This window comes from Rhea pennata, chromosome 12 (genome assembly GCF_028389875.1).
Source record: "Rhea pennata isolate bPtePen1 chromosome 12, bPtePen1.pri, whole genome shotgun sequence".
NCBI classification, from domain to species: Eukaryota; Metazoa; Chordata; class Aves; order Rheiformes; family Rheidae; genus Rhea; species Rhea pennata.
The window spans coordinates 19,323,036-19,349,825 of NC_084674.1; the positions used below are offsets into that span (position 1 = coordinate 19,323,036).

At 37.5% G+C, this 26,790-nt stretch overlaps 1 protein-coding gene across 1 annotated transcript in view; it reads left to right on the forward strand.

The window, feature by feature from the left end:
• Positions 1–1,171: 1,171 nt before the first annotated feature.
• Positions 1,172–26,790, forward strand: part of VGLL4 (vestigial like family member 4) — an 86,406-nt gene continuing 60,787 nt past the window's right edge. The window contains exons 1-2 of the mRNA XM_062585818.1: positions 1,172–1,267; positions 8,943–9,019. Coding sequence (XP_062441802.1) covers positions 8,956–9,019 — 64 coding nt within the window. The 5' untranslated portion in view covers positions 1,172–1,267; positions 8,943–8,955. The remainder of the gene's footprint in view (positions 1,268–8,942; positions 9,020–26,790) is intronic.

Sequence of the window (26,790 nt, forward strand, 5' to 3'; positions counted from 1 at the left end):
AGCGCTGAGATTTTTAAAGATTATGCTTACTGCTTTTCATGGTAATTCAGTTTTAAAAGGCTGGATCATTCTGGTTACTGGCTAACTTTCAGACTTTCTGTAATTGCAAATGATAGGTCATATTCCAGTAGCCTGGAATGGAAAACTAGAAGAGCTCTTTGTTGACCAAGATGAGAGCTCCACCTTAGTTTCAGACGGCTGTCTGATTTTTGGCTGTTTCCTCAGTTGTATCAACTGGAAGAGGGGGCCCTGTAAAAAAAAGAACTTCAGGAGTAATAGAAGTAAACAGGAAATAAAATGCTAGGTCTGTGCAGATGTAAAATCTTCAATTCACATTAAATATGGGGACATAACCTCCTTCTGCTCCTAACCTAGTTGTAGTATGTTAGCCTAGACTCTGAAAATAATCTTTGTTTTTCTGTGTTTTTATGCTGTCTTTATATAACTGTGTGCCTCGTGAGGCAGTTTCTCAGATGCTGATGACGCTGCATTTGCATTGTAACTAGATGTGGTATATTTCTCTCTCCTCTCTCTCTAATGCTTTGCTTTGTTCTTAAACTTACTTGTTTTCCCCTTAACTTTTCTAGAAAAGCTGGTTCAAGTGTGGTTAATGGGGTTTAAAGAAAGCAAGCTGTTGCTTGCGGTAGCGTTTTTAGCTGCTGCCTGCTCTCTTGTCCTTAGACAGACAACGCTTCCGTGACATTTTTTTTTTTCCGGTTTATTTTTCCCTCCACCCTCCAAGCCCGCCCCGGCTTTCCGCGCCCTCCCGCTGAAGGAGCAGCAGGCGGGGGGGACCCGCGCTGCCCGGCCGCCCGCCCGCTGCCGTGGGAACGGCGCCGCCGCCGCCCCGCCCCCCCCGGCTCCGCCCCCCCGGCTCCGCCCCCCCGGCTCCGCCCCGCCCCCCGGCTCCGCCCACTCCCCGCGGCCGCGGGTGGCGTCTCGCCGCAGCCCGGCTCCCTCTTCCTGCCGGCGGCCTGCGCCGCTCGCGCTCCCTACCTGCGAGGATATGATGTCAGCACCTCATTACCCTAATTATGCTGACCTCATAGCCGGGCCCAGCCAATGGGGCTGCCCCGCGCTCCCCACCTGCTAGGAGGAGAATTCCATCATTCCTGGGATTCCTCCCCGGGCCCGTGCAGCGAGCGGCGCCGGGGCCGGCGGCGCCGCGCCTGCTCCGCCGGGCTCGCCGCGGCACTGAGCGAGCCGCCCGCCGCGGCGCTTCCCTGCCGCCCGGCGCCCAGCCACGCCGCCGCCCGGGAGCGCCCTGGTGAGTGACCGGCGAGCGGGCAGGCGGCGCGGGTCTGGCGGCGGCGCGGGGGAGCCGCGGGGCGGGAGGGAGGGGCAGGTGCCCCCGTGGGGGCGGTAGGCCCCGGCGCGCGGGAGCGGGCCCGCGGCAGCGCCGCCGTGCGCGCCGCCGTGCGGGGCTTCCCTCAGGCCGCCCCCCGAGGAGGCCGGGCCGCGGCGAGGGCGCGGCGGGAGCCGCTGCGCGCCGGGGAGGGGCCGTTGGGGCGGCCGTTAACGGCCGCGCCGCGGGGTTCCGTGGGACGGCTCGTGCCGCGGCGGCGCCGGGCTCGCTCCCGGCTTCGGCTGAGGGTGACTCGTCCGCGGGGAAACCCCCTGGAATGTCGTTAGAGGCCGAGGGTCCCGCGGGCAAAGCTTTGCGAATGAGCCCTCGGCGCGTTGTGCGGTTCGACCCCACGTCTAACGTGTCTTTTTTTTTTTTTTTAAAAAAAAGAAATCTTTCCTACTGGAAACTTAGTGTTCGCTCAAGCTGGGTTTTACACTTCGGTGTAACCGGATTGTAATTACTTCTCTAAGTCGAGCTGATAGTGGTGGCACTAATACGTTGCTTTTTTTGAAAACGTAACGAACAGCAATTTAACAACCGTTATTGCTACTGACAGTTGAGGAAACAGTGAAGCCAGCTCACTTTCCTTTCCCTCTCTTGGTGCTTATCAGGAAAAAGAAGAGGAGGATCTCTTTCTTTTTTTTTCAGTAAAGCCCCATAGGAGGAGCAGATCAAGAGTTCTAGAATAGCTCCAACAAAATCTTGCTCGTTAGATTTCCTGTACCTTTAGAGGAATAGGCTGTTAAAGAGCGTTCCTGATAGAGGAGTAAACATTGGGGAGTGTGATCCCAGTGAAATTCTCTTTTCAGACTGAGGTGTTAAGAGCTGTTAGATACAAGACTGCATAGAATCTGGCCTTAGTAATGCATAAACTTTCTTCTCTCTCTCTCTCTCTCTCTCTTTTTTTTTAAGACTCTTCAAATTTGCTGGTCTTTATTTGTATTAGCTCTCTACCTACTTTTGAGGATATTTCTAATCTAGTTTGATCTGTGTCAGTCCCTTGCATCTATTTTTCTTCTGGTTGATACACCAGTTACAATCCTGTTGTGATCAGGTTCTGTTTATGAGAATTATTTTAAGTGATAAATAAAACACTGGTTTGGTCTGTTAGATTCTTGATAGATAGAACTTGAGTGTGGCTATAATGCGCACCTCTGTTGTTGGTTGTTGATTTGCCTGGGATTTTTTTGAAGCTATACTGAGATAGTTGTTGCTGAATTGCTTGTGCCTCCAGTGTGTGTGGCAGGGAATGGGGACAGGGTGTTTGGATATAGTGTTGTCTGTTGCTAATGGTCTTTACCTCTGCTCAGGCATGCTCGATGACAGGAAAGCTGTCTCGTAGCCTTTACACCCACCTTGCAGTGGAAACTAGTCCAGTTCTATAAGCAGGGAGCATCCAGAAGTGGTGCTGAAAGTGGTATAACTGACAGTCTAGCCTATTTAAAATTGTGGCTACTAACTGAAAGATAATAGAAAATAGTAGATACCGACCTTTGTGGCAGGTTACTGAATGCCTTGTAAGGCATTAGGAACTTCTTGTTTAAATATGCGTAATTTTGATGACTAACACAATTTGGAGACACTGAGAAGGTTGGTATATTTGTTTTCAGCTATATCTGAAAGTTTCCTACTGTAAAAAGTAGTTTCTGTTCACTTCTCTTTATTATTGTTAGATGTTGCGTGATTGCAAATTGTCACAGTGAGCTAAGATAATAGGCCAAAGGAATCATCACAATACCATTTTTATAGGTATTTATTCAGCATCTTGGCTTTTTGCCTCGTTTCTTTTATATCCAGAAAGTGAACAGGCAAATATTAAAACAGAAATAATGATCTTATAAAACTACAAGGTACAACAACTTTAAACTTTTGTTATTTATTTATAATTTTATGTTTTCTTGATACACAAATCTCACACTTGATGCACAAACGTTAAAAAAAAATCTAATCTGACCATGTCTTGTATCTGCAAGATGATTCAGTCCATCATATCTACACATATATTTAACCTTTAGTTTCTTATGTTTGTTACTTTGAATTCAAGTAAAGTTGTTAAACTTCACTTTTGGGGGAAAGGGGATGTTACCTTGTTAAAGGAGATTTGTTAAATATTTATAATTTTATGTTCTCTTGATACACAAAAGTTTAAAGTTGTTGTACCTTGTAGTTTTATAAGATCATTATTTCTGTTTTAATATTTGCCTGTTCACTTTCTGGATATAAAAGAAACGAGGCAAAAAGCCAAGATGCTGAATAAATACCTATAAAAATGGTATTGTGATGATTCCTTTGGCCTATTATCTTAGCTCACTGTGACAATTTTATTGTCATAAGTGCAGAAAGATGATAGATGGTAATCACAATCTAAACTGAGAATTTACAATTAGCATTTGGTATGGGCACCTCAACTTGGGATTTATATGTTCGTGAATAGAAGCTCTGAAGTAGGTGCAGTTGAAGGAATTTAAATGTGTCATGGCTTTTGGTGAAGTATTTTGAACACAATGTGAGCATCTTTCTCCTTCACAAATATGCTTTACTGTATCCCATCTTAAAAAATAAAAGATGTTGACGTAGTTTGCATCAAACTGTTGCTTTATCTTGCTTTTTTCTGTAGACTCACTGACTGTTCTGATTATTTATGTCTGGATTTCCTCTTCAGTTTAGTTTTCTGTCATTGAAATCAACTGAGATGCCTCTCTTTTTCCTGTGACTTTTGATTGTGGCTAGAAAGTACTTTACTTACCTTCCCAGATGTCTGCTGCTTTTGACTTACTTGACCATGCTCTTTAATTTTGTTTTCCCTGTACTTTATCTACCTTACTTCACTTGCCTCCTCCCCCGATTGTGCCTTGAGTTTTCTTACTGTTCTTGCCTCACTGTCTGTTGTTGTTGTAAAGAGCTTTGTTACTGATCTGCTTCTCTCCTCCTTCCAACCTCTTTCTCTAATTTTGCCACAGATATGAATTAAAGTACTAGGCTTTTCTCTACATTATCTAAAATTTCAGCCTTTCTCTCTGGTGTTGTGTGAACGAACATCTAGTTCATATTCAGCAGGTTTAAAAGAGACCTCTTATTAGTGTCTCTTCTCAGACCTTTCTAACTAACTTGTTTGCAATGGCAGTTTACAGGATAGCAGCACTGTCACCTGTAGTCCAGCTATCCCTGTGACTATGATGTCTTCTTAAGTCCTCATGTCCAGACTGTGTCTGAATCCTTGATACTCTTTTCTGCATAGCGTCTGTTTTGTATGAGTGTTTTGTTCTTATTATGCCTGTCATCTCGTAACTTGGTTACTTTTGGTCGTTGGTTAAGATCCGGTCTAGACAAAAGTTCTCATAGCTCCACCCAGAATGCTGCCACAAACATAATCTCTCATATTTTTCTTTGCTTTCTGTTCCTTCACGATTTCCTTTTTGTTCATTCAACTATAATGTTCCTGTCTTTATTTCAAGTCTTTTTTGGCATACCCCCACTGTGAATAATGACTTCTGTGGGTTTGAATGAATGTCTCATTGTCCAGTCCGTAGATAGTCTCTGGTTCCAGTGCCTCTACTGCCTGTTTACTTAAGTTTCAAATAAGCAACTTTAGGATGCTTATTTAGGATTGTTCTCTGCATGCTTTCCTTGATCCTTGAAAGGTACTTCTGTAAAAATCCATGCAACAACTTTATTGTCAATTTTCAAAAGCCTTAATTTCTCTAATACTGTCATCTTCAAAAATGTTAATGTTAGGTGCTGCTAAACAGAGAAAACTCGATATGTGCATGGCATTTGTAAAAGCCTACAAAGGAGAAAGAAAGAGTGCTGTTTCATTATACTAATGGGTGTTAAGTACTTCAAATGCAGATTTTGTGTAAAGAACTTGCTAGTGGATCAGTGTCATTGCTATGTTTAGTAACTATTTTTGTCGTTCAGATGCTATATATCTTAAATGTGATTTTACATTCTGTATCTTAATACTGTTGCTATCTTTCAGAAATTTTCCCTGCTACTCTGCAGATGACATGACAGAATAGGGGAATGCTGAGTGGAAACAGTAGCTCTGATAAACTGACCAGGGAAGATATTGAACTAATGTTAGAAATTATGGTAGATAAAAATATTAAATACTTCTTAAATGTTATAAAGGTGCTTTTGGCTTATGTTTCTTTACATCTGACAGTGAAGTGTAATAAGTAAGGGACTGTTACCATAGTGTTTAAGTCAGATTTATCCAGAGGAAGTTAAGTGTGTGTACTTAATATTTTGCTACCCATTTGTTTTCCCTTTTGAGGTCTGGAGGTAGAATAATCTTGCACATAGGCTAAAGTAGTGTGTTTTTAACAGGATGCTTTCTTTCCTGATGAAAGTCCAATTTTGGGGTAGATCATTACCTTCAGTACAGACAGGTTTCTGTGTCCCACACAGTCTTAATTGGCTTTTATCAGAAACCTGTTTGGTAGACTAAGAACCAAATAAAGCCCTGGAAATTGAACTGTTCTTTCATTTCTGAGACAAGATTCCTTTTGAGAATGATCAGGCTGTCAGGCCTTTGGAGGGTATTGTGGAGCAGCTGTAGTAGTTGCTGTCCTTGCAGACAGGTAATTGGGCTTTTAAGCTTTGAAGCATCTAAGCAGAGATTCCTCCTCTCTCATTTTCATGGGTGATTTTTATTTCTTTTCTACTGTTATCCCTGACTTGGTAGTATAATTTGGGAATGGAAGGATATTTCATATCATTTGCAAAACATCCTGAAAATTTGTAGCTTCTTGAAGATAATTTTCATAACTGCAAATGCCTGCAGCATGTTTGAAAAAGAATCCCAGCACATGTGAAATTGCACCCTGGAATCCTCAGATCTCTGCATTAGCAGCATTCCCTTCAAAGACACTCTTGACTGACCACAGCATTCTTCATAAGACATTAACTCTTAGAGAAACACTTCTGTAGCTCTTGCATAGTGTAAACGTTAAGAATTTAAGAATATGCAGCTAAGAATATAACCACAAAATTATATATAGGCCAGTTTTACTGAAGTTGTTTTTAAAAGTGTCTGATTTCCTGAATAGAGTTAAGACTTGATTCCTGTTTCCTTCTCTCAATGTAGACTTCTGTCATCGGCTAATTCTCTTACTAGGAGCATGTGCCGGAAAGAGATTGAGCATCTGCTGCTCCCATTATTTGTAAACTACTGAAAAACTTAACACAGCAGTTTGTGTTCAATAAGAGACAGATCATAATATCCTTTGTATTATTCTGGAGGAAGAGAGCTTTTATGAAGAGCTGATCAAAAATCTGTGTGTGTCTTTCTTTGAAATACAACATGAAGCTGATTAGTGCTAAATCTGATGCTTAAAAGCATCAGTTTGGTGTAGTTGCATTATCTGATCAGACATATCCTAATCTTTTTTCCATGTGGATTTTGACTCTGTTAGAGGAACTTGTGGAAGAAAGTTAATAATGAACAGTCTGGAGAGAAATAAGTGGTGCTATTTTAAACTTCAGAAAAATAAATAAATAAATAAATAAATAAAAAACAGGAAAGAATTAAACATTAAGGCCTAAGGGATCAAAGTGGAAGGATGAAGGCTTCTCAAGTGAACACCATTTGCTTTGGCTCGGAAGAGAGAGTGGCTGAGTATGATATAAAGGCACATTTATTGAAGACTTACTAAAGTAAGAATTTAAGATCTCATTTTCTAAAACCTCTACCCTGTCAACTTTTTTATTTAAAGATGGAGTAAACTGTTTTTTTATTAGCTTTAAAGAAATACTGTTCTTTAGCAAAAGCTGATCTTGACAGGGAGGGAAAATGCATTTCTTTATCCTGAAACTACTATAGTTAGGTATTTTAAGTATATCTCTTCTTGTGTAGGCCTATGGAAACAAGATTAGATTTAATTCCTTATCAAAAATATATTTGGAAGCTTTCCAAATGTATTTTTTTAAAAAACTTCCTTCTGTTTTAAATTCTTTGGTTAAAGTCTTTGACTTTATTTAGAAAAGGGAGGGAGGATAGTAAGGTTTATTATTTATAGTGCAAAGTCCAGGAAATTGTTTCCCAAACATGTGCATGTTGTTAAGTCTATATACATGTGTTTGAGATTTCTGTAGTTACCACTATTTTTTTTTTTTTAAGTCATGCTGGAAAGCAAGTTTACGAAAAAAAAAAACCTTACGTTTCTCAGGACAGAATAGCATACTGATTTGGGGGAGAGGCAAATTGTTAAGTCTTGGATTTTTCTCTCTTTCTTTCTCCATTTGTTTACTTAGCAGTTCTGCTTATACTATTACCTACTTACATAAAAACAGACAAAAGAAGTTGGCCTTTTAACAGAATGTCTTGATAATGTGTTATTCTCCTCTTCCTTACTTTAACTTTCCTATCTTTTTCTGTTGGAACTTCTTGTTATTTTTTGAAGCCACTTATGTGAAACATTGACAGGTTATAGGCTGTTTTTTTTTGGGGGGGGTGGGAAGTGGAGAATGACTGTTGCTTAGTATTTTTCCAATGTAACGATGTACATTGTTGTGTGCGGGGGGTTAATTTTTCTTCTATGGGAGTTACATGATACAGGGGGGAAAAAAGAAGGAAAAGCAACTACTAAGGTGTAATTATAGAAGTTGAGGTTTTCTTTGTGTTGTTATATAGATGCACTCACAGTGTTCATCTATACATTCATGAGCAAGTATGTGTCTTCATAGTTTCTAAGCTTTGGATGATTCCACTTAGGGCATAGGAGAGTACTGAGTATAAGTTTATTGAATATTATGGAACTAAAGCAACCTTTACTGATGTAGGTAATCAAGCCATCTATCTTTTCCACTTCAGGTGAGTTGCATACTTAAATATTGTAGAATCATAGATCGATAAGGTTGGAAGGGACCTCTGGAGATCATCTAGTCCAACCCCCAGCAAGGACAGACCCCCCCCCACCTTTGCTGAAGCCCGGGCTTGAACCAGGGATCTTCAGTCTAACACTTTCCCAGCTGAGCTAAACAGTAGACCTCTGTCTGAAATAGCTGTTGATTGGGATGGAAGGAAGGCATGTCAGAGGGAAAAAAACTTAAAGTATAGCAGATAAGTTGTTGCAAAGTACGCGAGCAGTGGTGGTCATCAGCTTCAGTCAGGTGCTTGAGAACTGGTCTTTTATTTTGAATGAAGACTAAGTAGGAAAGCTAATACTGATGTTTCTTTGTTTTTGATAGCAGAGAATTTGTTAAAAACAAGTCATTGATACGACATGAAGAGAACAGCAGAAGTCTGGATTTTTTATTCTTTTCCCTGTTATTCTGTTGTTGTTTATTACTTTGTTCTATAAAACCTGATGTGTGCATACTGGAACAAGTAGCATACGATGTAGTGTGCTGTGGTAATGATTCAGTGAGTTTACTCTTTGAAAAGAATAGAGGGAGAGATTACCAAAGAAAACAAAGTTTTCTCTAATACTGAAATATTTCAGTGCAAAAGAAGATAGCCTGTATAAAGAAAGATGATTTTGTAGTGGTTGTAGGTAAGATGGCAGCATATTTAGGATTTGTAATTTAATGACCAAATAACTGTACTATTGTAACTTTGTACAACTCAAGACTTTGACTCTGAATTTTCTAGGATCCAGTGAGGAATGGAGACTCCATTGGATGTTTTGTCGAGAGCAGCATCTCTAGTACATGCTGATGACGAGAAACGTAAGTCTGAAATGTAAATCTCTGCTGGATCCAGATGCTTTTTTTTGCAATGTATAGCAGAGTAGACACTGGCTTTATTGACCTTTGCAGCTTACTGAATCTAAGACATGTAGAAAAATGTTTTCCGAAGTCCTTAAAAGAGCTTTCTCCGGAGGTGCAAAAGCTATATGTTGCATTTAAATTGTTTGGTATACAAGAGAGAATCATTCTTGCTATTTTTAAAGTGTACCTAGCAATCCAAATAAAGGTATCTTTCTTTTCCTAACGATGCAAATGCATCATTAATAGACAAAAACCAATTGTAATGGAGCTCCTGTCAGACTCGAAGATCTGAGAACTTAAACACTCCCAAGTAATACCAGTTAGAACTGTTCCCTCCTAAGAACACAGAAATGGGCCTGCGTAGAAGGATTACGAAGATTCATTTTCAATGTATAAAAACTAAAAGGTAGATTATATCATTACTAATGAGCATTTCATTTTGCTTTCACTGTTACGAAAAGATGCATATGGAGTGTTGACATTGTAAAAGGTATCAGCTGCAACTGTAGAGTGTTCATATTGTCAATCATTTGGGTAATATTTCTGCTTTTAAGATTTCTAGCAAATGTCTAAGATGGGATAACTGATACAGGGAATGTATGGACTTCGACCATCAGCCTGAACAGATGCTAACTAGAAAAAAATGGTATTGTGGATTTTAAACTGCTTTCATATATAGCTTCTGTGCATAAAATTGCCTTTTAAGATGGATGAAACTTTTTTTAGTGTTTAGTTGTTCTTCTAGTAGGTAAGCTCTTTTTGAAAGGTCAAGGCTTTGTATTTTGAATGAAAAAATTGATTTGTTGCTGCTGCTAATCAACTTCTTAAAGTAATTGAAATAGTAAGCAGACACTGTATATTTGGAGAACAAATCGCAGAATTTTTGTGCGCATTCAAATGGTAAAGACAACTGTAGCTCAGTGTCTGAGAAGTTTGAAAAACTAAGATTTCATATTCTGATAAGCTCTTCTATATAAATGGCTTTTTGCTTTATAAAGGATGTTGATTTTGCTGGTTTTTCATGTTTACCTTCTGGATAAGAACTAACCTTTACTGATCCCATTATAGTGGGATGATTTAGTTAATTACTACAGTTATTGACTCTAACTGACAAAATGAACAGCGCTGAAAGTACCAAAGAAACTATTTTAACTATGATTTTGGCCTGGGGAATTTCTCTTCTAAACTAACTTGCACATCTGTAGAAGGGGAAAATTCTTAGACTGTTTCCTTCTTTTTTGTGTGTTGTGTGTGTGTGTGTGTGTGTATATATATATATATAAAAATATAAATATGTATTTATTATACAGTATATAGTTATATTTATAAACTGTATGTTTATTACACACTAAAATATATACACACAAATACATAAATACATATATGTAAGTGTATATATATATATATATATATATGTGTGTGTGTATGTGTTTTAATGTTCTCAATTTTCTTTAGTTTTAAATGCATCTGTTTTGGTTGACTACTGCCCAAGACTCTAGTTTGACTTTGATTTTGAGATCCACGGCATAGGAACACTGGGCTGGATTTAGAGAATCCAGAAGAAATCTAATTCACTGCAATTTACCTGTGAGGAAGTAGATGCGTATCTGGTTGTCATTTACATTCCTTTAGTCTTACTGCTTAATTAGATTTATGCTACTCTGAAGCTTATAACTTGTGCTGTTTCTGAATTTGTCCTGTTGTTGTATACTTGTGCATCAAGAGAGCTAAAATATAATAATAATAAAAAGCTGCTGAAAGGAAGTTATAAGCAGTCCTGCATAATAACTGAACTAGTGCTCTCTTGTGCCACGACTTAGCTTTCGTGGAAACAGCATCAGTCAGACTTCGTTCAGTATTGTTGAATGGGTGATGGCAGGTTGAAGTTGGTTTTAATCCTGAGTTTAGCAGTTATGCCTGGCATAATGCTCTTGGAGTTTTCACAGTGGTGCTTCTCTGTATCCCCTATTGCTCTTCTCTGCTGAGTAGAATCCTGCATAGTGTTTCTAATTCCAGGTATGACCTGATGTGCAGCTTTTTTTTTTTTTTTTCTTTCTTTCTTCTGGCACTCTCTCCCCCGTCTCCCCCGTCCCCAGTAAGATTACTTTTAGATATTTGGTGTCTGAACAAGCCACCGATTTTTATTTCGGTGATGTTTCTTTTATTTAGGTAATACATCCAGATAATTTTATTGCTGATTAACTAGAAAAAAACATTCCAACATGTTCTTTGTCATTAATAATGATATCACATGAAGTTTCCAACTTGCTAAGTTTTGAATAGAGATTTCAGATTCATTAAGTTTCTGAAATATTTTTGCCTTAGATGATGTTTTTATTTTTCTTCTGGAATATAAATCTATGTAACAGATAAATCCGGATGTCCTTCATGCCTTTTATACTTGAAATTTTGTCTTGCTTTTGAATGGGGAGTGAAGGAAATGCAGCCATATACTATACTGACAGGAAAATACTATCAAGTAACTAGTGGCTAGATTCCACTGAGGCAATAATACTGCTTCTAAAAATAATGCAATTTACTTCAGATATTCTAATCTAAGTTATATGCTCTGTAAGAGTGGAATACAACTGATTTGTCACTTTTTAAAGATCGTTTTAAGCATTAAACCGTTTAAACTATAATCACTCAGAATTATTCCTTTTCAAAGTTCTTTACAATTACATTTTTTATAAGAGAGGTGAATGCAGTCTTAACCTTTTTTTCCTGCTGTCTAATTCATTTTGAGGAAAGAAATATGTGTATAATATTAATGTAGTATTTTTGAAATTAGATACATAAGATACAAAACTAATTGAAATTGATGGTCTCTTATTCATACCTATCAATAATTTTTGCTACTTCTTTCTTAAATGTATTAGTAGTATTTGTGTGTGAGTTCTTGATCCTCTGACAGATATATTAAATTACAAACTTTTGCACCTTGATAGGCTTTAATCTCATCCTAGGCCCAAACTCAAACTCATTCTGTGAATTAGCAACATTCAAGTGCACTTACTGAATCCAAGCAGTGTAATACAAGTTTCTGATAAGAATGGGGTTTATTTCCTGAAGCTAATAGGGATTTCATTTTATTCTTACTTGTCTAAATATATTTTGAGAAGGAACATTGTCATTATTTATAAACTTGATTCTTTCTGACATCAAGAATCTTACTTCTATAGAGCAGTCACTGTAGAGCCAAGTAACGTAGAAGAATGTTAATGTATATGCAAATTACATTCTGTTTAAAACATATCTCTTAAACTTACCAATATTTAAGCATATTATGATGTATGACTATTTAGATTTCCCAGAATTACTATTGGTTTGTTGATTTCTTTAAGCAAACTTGAACCTGACCATTTTTTTCTTTTTTTCTGTTGCGCCAATGTCAATAAGGTGATTGGTTCGCCTTCAGTGATGTTTGCGCTATGCATTATTTTCAATTACACTTTTCTTTGTGTGTGAACTATACTGGCAGTTATTTCAACAACTGCCAGTTTAAATCATTCTACACTTGTTATCAAGTTTGTTTATGAAACTCATTTGGTTAACAACTGTGTTAAGAAAATGATTAATCATGGAAAACAAGTGATTACAATAATTTTGCATTTGTAACTATTACCACTTTGATATAAACTTTAGTTTTTAGGTCTTAGTGTAATGGATTAGTAAGTTTTTAAAAAATTAACCAAATAAAGATACATAGACATTCCTTTAGAGGTACTAAAAGAGGACAAAGTCACTTTCTAGTGGAATTCACTATTTATCCCTTATCCAAACTGGGTCTTTCATTTCCATAGGGACAAAACGCACCCTCATGTCATCACCAGCTGGTCATCTTGCAGGCTTGTCACTAATGGGCCCCTTGCCTGCTGTGAGGGGAGAGGCTGTGGGAGGTCTGTGCTAGATATGAGCAGCCATTCTGTGCCGGAGTAGGTAATGTGCAACTATACCATCTCTAAGTTGCCTCTGTAAAGTTTTACTGTTCTTTTCCGTATTGCACAATTGTGCTTTATATGAAGTGAGCATCCGTGAAGCATGTGGTATACATACTGTCTTTCTAACGATGCTGTAGCTGGATTGTGGGTACTCAGTTTTTGCAAATCAGATACTTTACAATGAGATACTTCATGCTAGTCATTATTCTTATGTGCCTCCTCTTTCCCTACTGTATTCTTTCTGGGGCTGTTCTCGTTTCTTATATGTTGAAGATTCAAGTTATCTATTTTTAAAAAATCGCAGTTTAAGCTGGTAAAATTTCAGTAAAGACAAAGAATTACTGAAGGTACAGTTCTTCCTTCCATGATTGTGATGTGCAGCCAATGTTCAAATATTAGGGAATGTTTTCATTCTGTACTTATCCTGTGCTGATTTTATAGTAACACTTAACTTACATTCCTCTCCAATATGGAAGTCTACTTGTTTCAGAATGTAGGAATATTTAAGAATATGGGAATGAATGAGAAAAGCCACATTGTTTCTTACTTTCTCAGGATAATTTAGTGAAAAGCCTGTCTGGCAATGGAAGATAATGTACTTCCACAAGAAAATGAAAGGTTTGAAAACAGTCTAGATAAAGCATTGCATTGTAAAAAAATCCGTACTTGATTTATATTTTGAGAAACTATGAAAGAGGACTACATAAAAAAAAGAACGGGGGTGGGGGGTAGGAGGAAGGTTATCTTAGATCAAACTATGCTCCTTGTGTGTATACTGGAGCTACATGTGTCATCTTTGTGTAATGGAAGCCACACTTCTTGCTTGTGAAGACTGTTGTTCTTTGCCGACAGTTCCTTTCATGTGGCTTGGTTTAATCCGCTTCTAATAATTAAGCTAGACCGAACAGCAGTATTTCTAGTACAGAAGAGTTATTGTGCTTTAAAATCCATGCCCTAATCCTTTTTGCAATAAATGTCTTGTATAGACAAGCCCTATAAATCATTTCTTGCTGTTCTTCATGTCAATTAGGAGAGTGAATTTTGTGCTGGCTATCATCTCTTGTGTGGGTAATTAATAAATATGCAGCAATTGGTTATTTTGGATAGCTGATCCTAAGAAAAAAGGTATTACACTCAGATTATAGATTGAATTGAGAACCATTTATTGATTTATTTTTTAACACTGTTGAAGATGTCTGTAAGCTGCTTATTTTTAAATACAAAACAGTGTGTGCATGTGGTAGAATGAGACTTGAAAGTGGTTACTATTACCGAAGATATAAACAATAATATATTTCTAGCATCACCAGCCTTTGTCACCTGTACTACTGTTTGCTCTGTAAATTTCTGGCAGAGCAGGGGCAGTGAGCCTCTGGCAGGCTTTCTGGCAGCATCTGCTGAGGTTGAATTAGGTTCTTCCACCCTACTGTGTGAGCACTTTTAAACCAACACTGAAAACATTTAAGATCCTGAAAGCTTTGTGGCTGAATCAAAGTATGAATTTCATGGAATATGCTATATGAATGAAATTAGCACAGAGATAGTGTTAAAGATCAATTTTGTTTAGGATTTTTGTCTTTTTTTTGTTGTTTAAGGAATTTCATCTGCTTGAAAAACAGTAATGGCATTTTTACAGAGTAGTAGAACAACAGCATTATGTCACAGTCTGTTTATTTTCTATTTAAAAGTTCATCGTATTCCCGGTAGAATTGGTGGGAATAACATATTTGCAGTAAGGATGATAAATATTTTACAGCATTGTATTTCTTAATACAAAATAAAAAAAAATTTTGGATAGTGCGTGCTCTTGTAATGCAACTTGTCTTTTAAATTTTAATTTGCAAATGCAAGTGCAAAGTAGTAAATTGCTACTTTGTAGTAATTGCAGTTTAACACATCACCACTTTTATGTTTTTGTTTTCATGTCTTTGCCATTTTTTTTGCAGTATGTGCTACAACAGTGTTCAGAATATTAATGTATCTGTACAGCATTAAGTATTACAGATAACATGGGGAAAGGTAGTCTCTGTTCTGAAGGCAGATAGGGGGCTGCTTTTGATGAAACAGAGTCAGAGGCAGAGATGGAAACTCACATCTCTTGGTACCTAGTCTTAGTGCCTCAATCACGCTGGTGCTGTAACTTCTTTTGAACCCTGAGCTCTATTGATGAGCAAAGCAATCTGAAAAAATGTTCTGGAAAAATGTGTCACCATGAGCAGCACGACAGCGGAAATGGAATTCAGTGGAGAGGTGGTACTGCTCCTCCTTTTCTTGTCGCTTTCAAAATATTCAGCCAACTAATTGGTCTTTTTTTTTTTTTTTTTTTTACATTAACTTGTAGCTGGACCACTGAATGAAATTGTTCTTGGGCAAAATGTCCCTAAGAAACTCTTTGCTTGAGTGTGTCATGCTAGTTGCTGTTCCTTTGCCTGGGCAAGCTGTCAGTCACCACAGGTAGCACTAAGATTCCATCGCCTTTAGATGCCAATTGAACCAGTGTCTTGTTTTTTTCCAGTTTAGGATGGCTATGTCACCCCTTTCTTGAGAATGAGGACAATAAAAATCTTCCTCATAATAAAAATATTGTATTTGAGGTTTCTGCCAAAAACAACTTGCTTCATGTGGCTTTCAGGACCAGCAAATGAAGCAGTTGTCTTTGATCTTATGACCTAGTACTTGCTCTGTGATACAGTACTTGCTGAAATCTTCCTTAACTAGGTTGAGAGCAAAGTAACCATGTTAATGAAGATATTTTTTGCATTCTGTAAATAAATTTCACAGTATTTTGTATTGTTCTTCAGTGCTTTTTAAATCAAGATTTGTCAATGTTTGTTAGATTTTCTTTTTTCCTCCCTATTAACCAACCCGACGTAGTCTTTCATTTTGAACTTGATTTCTGCTCCCAAGAGTTTTTCCCTTACTGAGAGAGGAGGGAAGAGAATGCTTCATGATCATTTCTGTTACGAAAATAAGTGAACTCTCCTGATATTTTGCCCTTTGCTTTTCAAAAACCTTTAGCAATTTGTAGGTTTGTATTACTTGTAATAAGTGAATTCTACAAATAATATATACAGAATGTATTGTATTATTTTCATAGAGTAGCCTTCTGTAAATGTAAGAAATAATTAATCATTTTTAGAATTTTCTTGAAAATAGGAGTGTTAAATGGGATAACTGATTCTTTTCAAAATGTATTCTTTCTTCCAGAAAGTTTCACCCTTCTTTACGCAAGTTTATTGTAACAAGGAAATAAAGAACAAGTAGAGTTATGTTTTCAACTTGTTAAATAGGCTGGAAAATGGGGCAGTTGTCTGCTTGGCGCCTACATGTATTTTAATAGCAGTAGAACCATTAGCATAGTCAGTGGAGTGATGGTAATGCTTTCAGGAACAAAAGTGTCTAAACATTTTTCAAATTAATTAAAAAAAAAAAATATTTGCGAGAGGTTCAACTGCCTCCAGTTTGTAAACATGCTGTGGCATCCTTCAGCATACCAGATGTTTCTACCTAAGCTGCACTAGCTCAGAAACCAGGCTGCTGATGGTTCTCAACCAATGTCATCCAGACAATATGACTTTTCTTTTTGAGTCCCTTTTAGCTAATTGATGATAAAATATTTGCCATGGTTGGTGGTATTACCTTCAAGTAAATTATGTTTACTGAAACTCTATCTCTTTAAACACTGCTTGGCACAGGGAGGGGAAGGAATCTTCTTACTAGAATGGAATTTGTCATCAGATATCAACCATTGCTGAAAATTGCAGCTGACTGAATACCATATTGTTAAGCCTGATAGCGCATACGCAAACATATGGAACTTGTCAATACACATTCCCCTAAATGGTTGCAGTTTCTGAAACACTATGCTTGGAACTTTGCACTCAGTGTTGTCCATTTTGCAATAATATTTTTTTATACCTTGCATTTTGAAACAAATACATGGAAATTATTCAGTCTTTACTTGAGTTTGCCTGTTTCTGGCAGGAGTTGGAAATTACACGAACTGTCTTTTCTCTAGCTAGACAAAATACACTAAGATGAAATAACCTGGCCATTCTTGAGATAGTGAATATTATTTGCTTTATTTTGCTAAAACCAAGAAAGTGTCCCCCTTAATTAGAAACACTTTAGACTGACTTATGAAATGCAGAATGTTTTTTCGGGATGTTTCTTCCATGTCTTTAAGAGCATAGAGAATCAAAGCAAGCTCAGAAATCTTGGCATCACACATTAAAAGTTAGTGTTCTCATTTTTGGCAGAATTAGCAAGAGGAAAGGGAAAAGAAGCTAAAGTATGTCAAAAATGCATCAGATCTGGTATATTTTATTGTTTATAATTGTACTTATTTACTTGTTTTTATAATTTATTATTGCAACATTTTATTTGTGTGTCTGGAAATGTTAGGAACTGAGTGCTTTACAGCTTCCTTGTTGCCTCTTGCCAGTAGGCACGTGCTCCCTCCCGTTGTTCAGGTTCTATTCGCCAGATGCGTGTAGGTTCTGGAGTGACTGCCATTCATTTTCCAGATTACAAAGCAAGGTTTTTGGGGAAAGAAAATGTCTTTAAACATACAATCACTGTATTGCACCAAAGACCGTGTTAAAATTGAGATGGTCCTATACAATCTTGACTCATTTTTTTTTTAATACAGTCTTCAGAGAAATGATTACAGAATATCTACATTTCTGTTGGAAAAAAAAGTACACAAATTTTCTGGTCATGACCATCTATTTAGTGTTTTCTTTCCTTTTGTTAGGAACCCAGACTTTATTTTTGGTATGCTATTCAAATTCTGACCTGAAGGAGGGACCTGAACATAGGTTTTCCAGTGCAAGATAAGTGTGCTAATTAATAGCTAAAGTCTTAATGAAATAAAAGAAGGATACTGTCAACTCCCTCTCTCTGTTTTACTAACTCAGCCCTTTTGGTCTGTTGTAAAAATGCAATGCTTTGTTTCATGCTGAAGAGAACAAATTTCTCTCCCAATAAACAAACTTTTTTTTCTCTTTTTTTAACTTTTGTATAAGATTTTAAATTTTTCCTTCCTTCGCTGTTGAATCAAAAATCAGTATAATCTTAGGTACAAATTTGCTATGGAACAGTGAACAATGTCAGTATAGAAACTTCTGGTATCCCTAAGCCAAAAAGAATTGCTCCCGATTTTGTAAATTGTGAAGGTGAAAAAGGTGGAGCCTGCTGGTTTTCAGTTTTTTTTTTCACTTCTGTGTGGATTTTAAACTAAGTAACACATTTATGAAAAGACCTTAAAGAACCCTAAATTCTATTACACAGTTAATTTTTGTCCATCTGCTACAACAATAATGTGTTAGGTGATAATGCTTCGATAGCACTGGAATTAAATTTGGTTTAATGTTGGAATTTAATTTTAGAATTAGGTTTAGATGTGTTTATTGTTTTGTTAGTGACAGAAATTGTGAACAGTAGTTGGACAGAAGTAGTGTTTTGTGTGTTTTTGTGCTGTTGTTTTAACACTCATGCACTAGGTTTTATTTTCCTGAAACTGTCACAACAGTAGTTGCTTTTGTTTTCCGGGTCATGCCCATGTTGCTCATTTGGCTCATGTGAGAACAGCTGTATATTGCAGATGTAACCTTACTACTGTAAATCTCTGGCCTTTAGTTGCTTTCTTTAGAGACAAGATATTTGGCTTGTAATAGCAGAAGAGCTACGGTTCATCTTCTAGGTTTTGTATACTGGCACGTTCCACCAGGACTCCCAGGTCCTTCTCTGCAGAGCTGCTTCCCAGCAGGTCATCCTCTAGCTTGTCCTGCTGTCTGGGGTTATTCCTCCCTAGGTGCAGGACTTTGGACTTTGCTGTGTTGAACTTCGTGAGGTTCCTCTCTGCCCATCTCTGCAGCCTGTCGAGGTCCCTCTGAATGGTGGCACAGCCTCTGGGGGATCAGCCACTCCTCCCAGTTTTGTATCATCAGCAAACTTGCTGAGGATTTGCTCTGTCCCATCATCCATGTCACTGATGAATAAGTGACTACCTCCACTATTGGAGCTAGTATTGATACGTGGTGGACACCTTTAGCTACAGGTCTGCAATCTGCACCACTGATGACAACCGTGTGAGCTCTGCCTCAGAAGACCAAAGGAAAAAAAGAGCTTTATAAACTCTCAGCAGAAAACTGTTAGCTTCCAAAATTAGAAACATTTGTATCATAACGTGTTCTCAGGGAAATTGTGATGTGCCTCTCTGTTGGAATAGGTCTGTTTTACCAGACCAGCACAGTTACTCATCTTGGGACTAGCAGAGGTCTACTAAGTGTTTCAAAGAGTAGAGTGGTGTTTTTGTTTGTTTTTTTTTTCTTTTCTGAACCATGGACAGTTACTTGTTGGCTTACACCTGGAACATGTCAGTTTAGCCTGCCATAAATGTGGTGGAATGTGATATGGATGTTAAATCTTCATTGGGATATCAAGCTGCGCATAACTGCTTATTGATGTTAAATGTGAATATTTGGCAATATGTGGCCTTGGCCTTGGTTTGTTATCTGTCTGTTTCCTTCTTTCAAGTTGTAAACTTCTTATGATCAGGATTTTTATTACCGTTTTATTACTTTCGGTTTAGTTGTGTCAAAAGTTTATTTTTGCCAGATAGTTCAAAATTTAATTAGCATAAATTCAGAATACATACATAAAAGCTTACTTCACTGGCAGTAGAATTTTGGACTGCAAAATGCTTAAAAACAAAGATATAGCAGGAAACAGTTACACACTTTTTTTTTTTTTTTAAAAAAAAAAAAAAGAGCAAGGGTTTGTTATTTATAATGACCCAGTATCAGCTTTTACATGGTTCCTATTTGTCTGTGTGGAAGTGTGATAGTCAAATATGCATATGCATTCAGATTGAAAGTGTGAAGAAAACAATGGCTGAGTTCTCATATGTAGGGACCACTGGCAGCTTTTTTAAAAATAGAATTAGTGCAAATATTGAAAAATGAGTGAATATTGATTAAATGGCTTATTACAGTCTTAATCGTGAGGGACATGTCTAGTAGCATATGTATATAATAACCAAAATGTTATCTTGGGATCCAAAGCTGGACAACAGCTAAGCTGCTGATAACCCCGTGTCCTGGCAGCTACAGAAGGCAGCCACATGTTGAAAGTTGCAGGCATTTTGATAATTTTTGCATAATTCTTCACATGAGGTGTACACATGTGAGAGAACTGCATTCGCTCTTAATCCCTACAGCAATTGTTTTATGGCCTGCAGAACACGAATATAAGTTCTGGGATTTGTGATAAGCATATAAAGTCTTTTTTCAGAATTAGTTCTCTGCACCCTCTATGGTCATCTAATTTTGTTTTTATCTGCTATTGGGAAGGTAGTATTTTGTGGTGATTCTTTGTTCTGTGTGTAAGGGTAGTAGATTGCAGGTGGAAAATGAGTGTACAAGTTATTATTGACATTAAGTTGCAAGGTGCTGGGGTAAACTATTTGGTAAAGTGTTCAGTGTGAATTGGAGTCCTTGTGTTTTTTGTATTTCTATGGCTGGGAGGAAATCTGCTTAATTGTTACATAATTGAGATTATTTTAATTCCAAGAAATTATACTGAAATTAGTTGGATTTATGTATTGATAGTTTTAAAATGTCCAGTTATATCCAATAATTAGTAACATTTCAGTCTTTTTTAATTTCATTTTTTGGGGCTCTTTTAAAATAGAAACAAGGTAAAGACACTTTCAGTTCAAAAGTATTGCGAAAACAGTGGTTTATATCAACAGAAGGTTTGTGTCGTCAGCTTTAACTGAAAAATACCTCACCACAATTTGATGTTTGCTCTTTTAAAGGTATATTGCTATCAGTGAAGGCAAGATGTGATGAGAAATGTTGTAAAATGGGGCTGGAGGAATAGTATGATGGGCTGCCCTGTGTTAGCATGTTCTTAGCAAAGTCTCTTCACAGTGGTGAAAATTTTGGAGGGGCTGCTGTAGCCTGTAGTTCATAAGAGTTTAGGCAAATAAATATTTCTATGAACCAAAATACCCAGGCCATTCTGAAGTATATGTTGAAGAAGAACTGGAAAAGCGTAGGGAGTTCTTGTTGAGAATTTAGCTGGAGGTTGTGACAAAAAACTAAAAGTAATTGACAACTTCACAGCTCTTCAAGGATCTCTTCTTAAAGCCCATTACAGTCATAGTTTGGCTGAAAATGATATTTTTCAGACTATAGGATTTGGTTTTGTCACTGTATTGTGAAGTAGGCTCTGAATCTGTTCCCATTTAAATCAATGGCAGAAGTCCGACTTTACTGGTGCAATGTTAGACAAACATGAGCACGCATTTTAGTAAAAAATTAGCACAATGCAAAATGCTAACTGTTCTAACTGTTTTGGTTTCCTCCAAGTTTCTGATGTTCATTGACTCTGTTTTCCTTGCTTTGTAGATTGTCAGTCCATAGATAGTTTTGATCTGCTGGATCATTGTATTTAAGAATCATCACAGTTTTCTTGAAGCCATTTTATACTGTGTGTAATGAACAAATAACTAGAATGTCGAGTCTCATTCCTAACTTAGTTTTTTTTCTGCATGATCAGAAATTAACTGAAGTGTAATCACACTTTCGACAAATGTGTCTGAGTGGCCAAGGGATAGGCTAAACTTCAAATGACTGTTAGTCACCGTTTATTAAGTAGATCGGTATGTTTCTTCATAAAAGGTATTTCAGAATTTTTTTAAAAAAGCTCCTTTACTAAAGAGGTTATGGATGATATTCAGTGTGCTGTGTGCTGTGTTGCTGATGCAAGCAGTGCTGAGCAGAGCGCTTCCCTTGCGGGGCTCTGGTTTCTGCTGGTGCTGAGGATGTCTGTTGGGGAGGATTGGCTGGTCTGCTCTGTCCCGCCTCAGTGGAATAGTGGGTCGTGCCTCCCAGCTCCTCCTGATTTGCTGCTGGTGCAAGAATCACTTGCACAGGGATGGGGTAGGCTCTTTCTCCGACGTAGGTGAAAGCTACTTGATTTCTATTTAGCTGCTTGCCTCCCACTGACTTTCGAAGATGTTACTGGGTAGTTGGATGCAGCTTGCTCTCTGAGACCAAAGTGGCACTTTTGCTGAGCTTGTTACTTTTCCCGACTCCTTTCCGCTAAGCACTTTGAGTCCTGTAAGACAGGATTCTCCACAACGTTCCAAAGAATCGGAAATTATTTATTTAAACAGTCAGGTATTGGTGTCGCATCCCCTCTGCTTGTTCTCGGTTTCAGGTTGTGTTCAGAAGTTATATCAACTTTATTTGAAAACGAATGTGAAGAAACAACTTAGTGGAACTGGTGCAGACCCTTCTAAGGACAAAACAGTGTCAGATCACTGTTAATGTGTGTAATGCAAGCTATACCAATATACAACCATTGGCTCGTGTCCTCTAGGCGTTTGTACCAGTTCAACTAAATCAGATTAAAAATAAACAATTCAGTTGGAATAGTAGGGGGGGTGTACATGTGAGTGTGTGAAGAAAATTTAATGTTTGTATTAGATTTTGTATGTGTTTATATCTGTTGGGAAGCCTCACTGTCATCTACTGACATTTTCCAGTTAGAGCTGTTTATCAGGAATCGCCATCTTACTGAGTTTATGGTAAACAATATTAAGCAAGTTTGTGCACTAACATCCAAAGATGCAGAACTTACTTTGAATATATGTTATGAAACATGGTTCACTGAATTGTGTCACTTCGGATTTTATTGATAGCTTTTTTGTTTTCCTCAAAACCTCACAAATTGTCTGCTATAAAATAAGCTCTGATAGCCCCCAGATAGTGTTCTCGATATTGAGTGTTAATATTATATGATATTAATCGAGTTAACTTGATTCTGGAGTTAACTGCTGTGCTCTCTGGCTGGGCTAATTGGTGTCTTTGAGATTGTCTTCTTGGCACAGACACTGCTGACAACAATTTCACCTTCAAGTAAGGAAGAAAAACCTGAATCAAATACATCTGGATTCGTTGATGTTTTGAAGTATAGAATGAGCCTGAGTTAGGACAGCTTGTCAGCTAATACAAGCACTCTGTGTTGCTCAAATATTTTACAGTGGGATAGTTCTCTTGTATTAGTCTTGCTGAAGAGATGTTTTCATCAGTGTAGACAGTTCACAAACTTCTGCAGTTACAAGAGCTTTGAGATTTTAATATTTGTGGAGTGTGTGGCAAACTGTGGGAGAAAGTCATGTATGAAAAGAAAGCTATTATGGCCTGTTAATGAATAAGAATGATCTGAGAATAATGACTGCAGTACAAGTAGAGTATAATTACTAGTTTAGGAAGATTGTACCAAGCTTTGAAAATTCGTGCTCCAGAGATATGTTTCCTTTCAGAGAAAAAATGGAGGGTTATAAAGAATGTAGACAGCTCTTGAGAGATGGATTTTCTTGGTGGCATAAAGTTTAAAAGAAATACAAATTTAGACATTAGTTTTGACAAGGAAAAATGTATTAGTCTTTTATACAGACAGCTCAGTTGGTCTGTAATTTTATACTATTCATGACACTAAGACAATCTTGACGTATTTGCTGAAAAAATCTGAAAAAATACAAAGCATATTAGCTTTTGAGTTGAGAAGGATTATTGATTTAAGAAAATTCACCGGCCTGGTTTCAGCACCCTGTTTATATTGTTCTGGCCACGCCATGAAGGCTCCTTTCCCCAAGGAAGCAGAGTGTTTGCAAGGAGAGCTGTGTGGGCACGACTGTGTGACAGAACTATGCTGGTGTGTTACCCTTAGCAGCTGAACCATGCTTATGATAAGCCTCAGTGTGAACTTTGATCATGGGATCATCTGTATTGCAGATTTTTTTATGATGATCAGTCTTGCAAATGCTTGTTCTCATGAAATGTAGTATGAAATTCTGATTAACATATGTGGATATATAATCCTCATTTTAACTAACTTGCTTATATTTGATCTTGATGGAGTCAAACATATCCCAATTTAAACTTAAAGAAAGAAACTGTGAAAGAAGTCCTTCTGAGGCTAAAGTCCCTCTATGATTTTTCTAGTTAAAGGACCAGGTTTTGCCCACCCAGATGGGTAAAGCTCTGCAAGAGGAGTCCAAGAGTGTTAAAAGTTAAGCAATTTACCACCTACCCAGGGGCTGTCCACAGCAACATTTACTTCATGCAATGCTAGTCTTGCAAATTTAAGACTTACTGGCAAGACTTAGCTGCCTTCACTCGCTTCTGTGAAACTAGTTGACTTTGCAGAGAGGGTAACTGAAGGCTGCACTTACTGCAAGGTGATTAAATATTTTCGCTCATGGTTCCTGGAAGAAGTCTAACTCCACCAGTATTCTTTCTGGGAAGTCTTACTGTTCTGCAGTTACTTCTTAGATGTTTCATTCAGCCTTGATTTGAAAAAGCGGAATACAGACCAGATTCGTATGTTTCCTGATGACTGAATTTGTTTCTTTGTCTTCCTGTAATCAATGCTTAGAGAAAGCATTCCCCGTCTGGAACGAGAACTTGGCACAATTTATATTCCACATCATCCAAAGCTAAAAATTTTGCAGAGGTTAGTATGCAGAATGAGTACAGTCTGGAATAAGGAAAGAGAGGTAGGTATTCTGCAAAAAAAATACATACTGCCAGGATTCTTGTAATAAAGGTTCTCCACTACCTGGCAGTCTTGTGACTTTTAAATTCATTGTCAGTAAATTAGCAGGTTGAACAGGTTCTACCTGAGAAGAATGCACAGACCAAGAATTCTTTTATTTTTAATTATTAGACTGGATGAAAGTAAGAAGGTGTGGTCTTTGGCCCAGTGCAGGAGTCAGGAACTGACTAGCTTCTGTGCCTTTAGGTAAATCCCTTCTTGCCTTAATTTCTCCAGCTGTGATATAGCTATGATAGTTGCCGCAGGAAGAAACTGAATATGTTCATGTTTGCGAGGTTCCTTGGAAATAGAAGTTGCTATGAACTTAATATATCTAATGCACTGTCAGTATTAAAATATTAGAAATTCGATCTTTATTAATAAGCTTGTATTTTATAAAAAATGCAGATCACATGACTTCAGTTTAATTTAGTAGTATTTGTAGTACTTTGTCACAAGTAACTGAAAAATGCCCTCTCAGGACCTCTAATATTTATATTTCCTCAATTTTGTGTTATGAGGTGCCTAAATATCCGACTTTAGAGAAAGCTTAAGATGGTGAATCTGTCCTGAGTGAGAAGATGATATTTACATGATTGAATGCATTTGATGAGTTGGACATTTAGGGGAAAAAATGTATTTTAAGAGTATTATCCATCTACAATGATTTTAAAGTTTTCTGCTCTGCCAAATACAAGCAAGATTGGCCTTCAAAATGGCTCAAAAAAAATCTTTTTAGTTTTGGGCTTTAGGATTCACTTTGAGGCATAATTTGCAAGATTCTTTGTTTATCCATTAGAATTAAAGGCCTAAAAAATAAAAATACATTATGTATAATTTCCTCAGGTGTCCCTGGGAGAAATGGGGCTTTAAGAAAAAGTATTAAATATTGCAAAGCTTCATAACATCTATGTAGTTGCAACATAAACAACAAGGGAGGAGAGAAAATAGAAATTAAATGTAGCAAAGCTATGATGGTGCTGGAGTCAATAGAACAAACTCCTGATGTGCCTGGAGCGGTATATAAGTTTCGTATATCTAACTATGATAACAGACTATATCAAGTAAATGAAATAAGGAGACTCCACTACTGGAAAACTAGAACCTAGCAGTGACCTTGCCTTAAGAAATACATGCAATAGTTGGAAATCATTTGTGTTCTGGGCTCTATTCTACTTCAGTTCAAGTGCTGTGGGTTTGAATTGTTAATTATTCATCCACATATCTTGTGATTTGCATTTCATGTGACTGCAAGTGTGGACAAGAGTGTATGATATCACTGTAGAGAACGGTTTGAGCTGCTTTCTTCAGCTGTAGAGGAGCTCTCTCGCCCTGCCCTAAAGGTTGTTTGGTAAGTTCATGCTGTCAATTAGTTTTGGCAGAGCAACATGCAGGCCAGTGAAAACGTGTTGGGAGTTGAAGTTGGGGCTGGTTATGCAGCTGAGCAGAGAGGAAAACTGGAACAGAGTTTGTCCTTGAATAGAGATCGATCTCTCTCTTTTAAAGTTTGCTTCCCCTCCCCTCTTCCAATAGATGCAGCTTCACCGTTTAGAAGTTTCAATCCATAACCAAAATGGCTAGAGCAGGAAGGATACAAGGAGACAGTATTGGGGAATAGAGACTGTGTTTACTAGTCTTGTTGCATTTCTGTTTGCATTGCAAATAATTGTCATTGTACTTTGTAGGCTGCAATATATGTGCATAGACATCACAAGGTTTTATTACTTAGTGTGATGTGATACATACACTCTGACTTATAAGAGGTGCAGTGAATTGTTTCACTAATCCACTAACCCTTTTCCACTACAGCCAGTAGGATTAATTTGCTTTGCTTTCTTTGATACAGGAACTTAACATTGCCTGATTGAAGATTTGATTTATGGAGATTTAGGTATCTTAAAAGACGAAAAAAGTAATAATTTACCTTTTTGGATATTTTAAATAGTTTTAACATAATTTGTTGCTCTTGTACCAAAATAGCATTGTCCAAAATACATTTTAAAATACTTTTGAACTTGATAGGATTGGGAATGATTTAATAGAATATCTACACGAACAAAATCTGAAATAGATAAAATAAAGCATTTTAAAATAGATCATTAAGTTTCTTTAGTTGAGCTGTATGTTGATGTCAGTGGCATATGTGGGGAGCTGCTTCACGTCAATTTCGGTTTA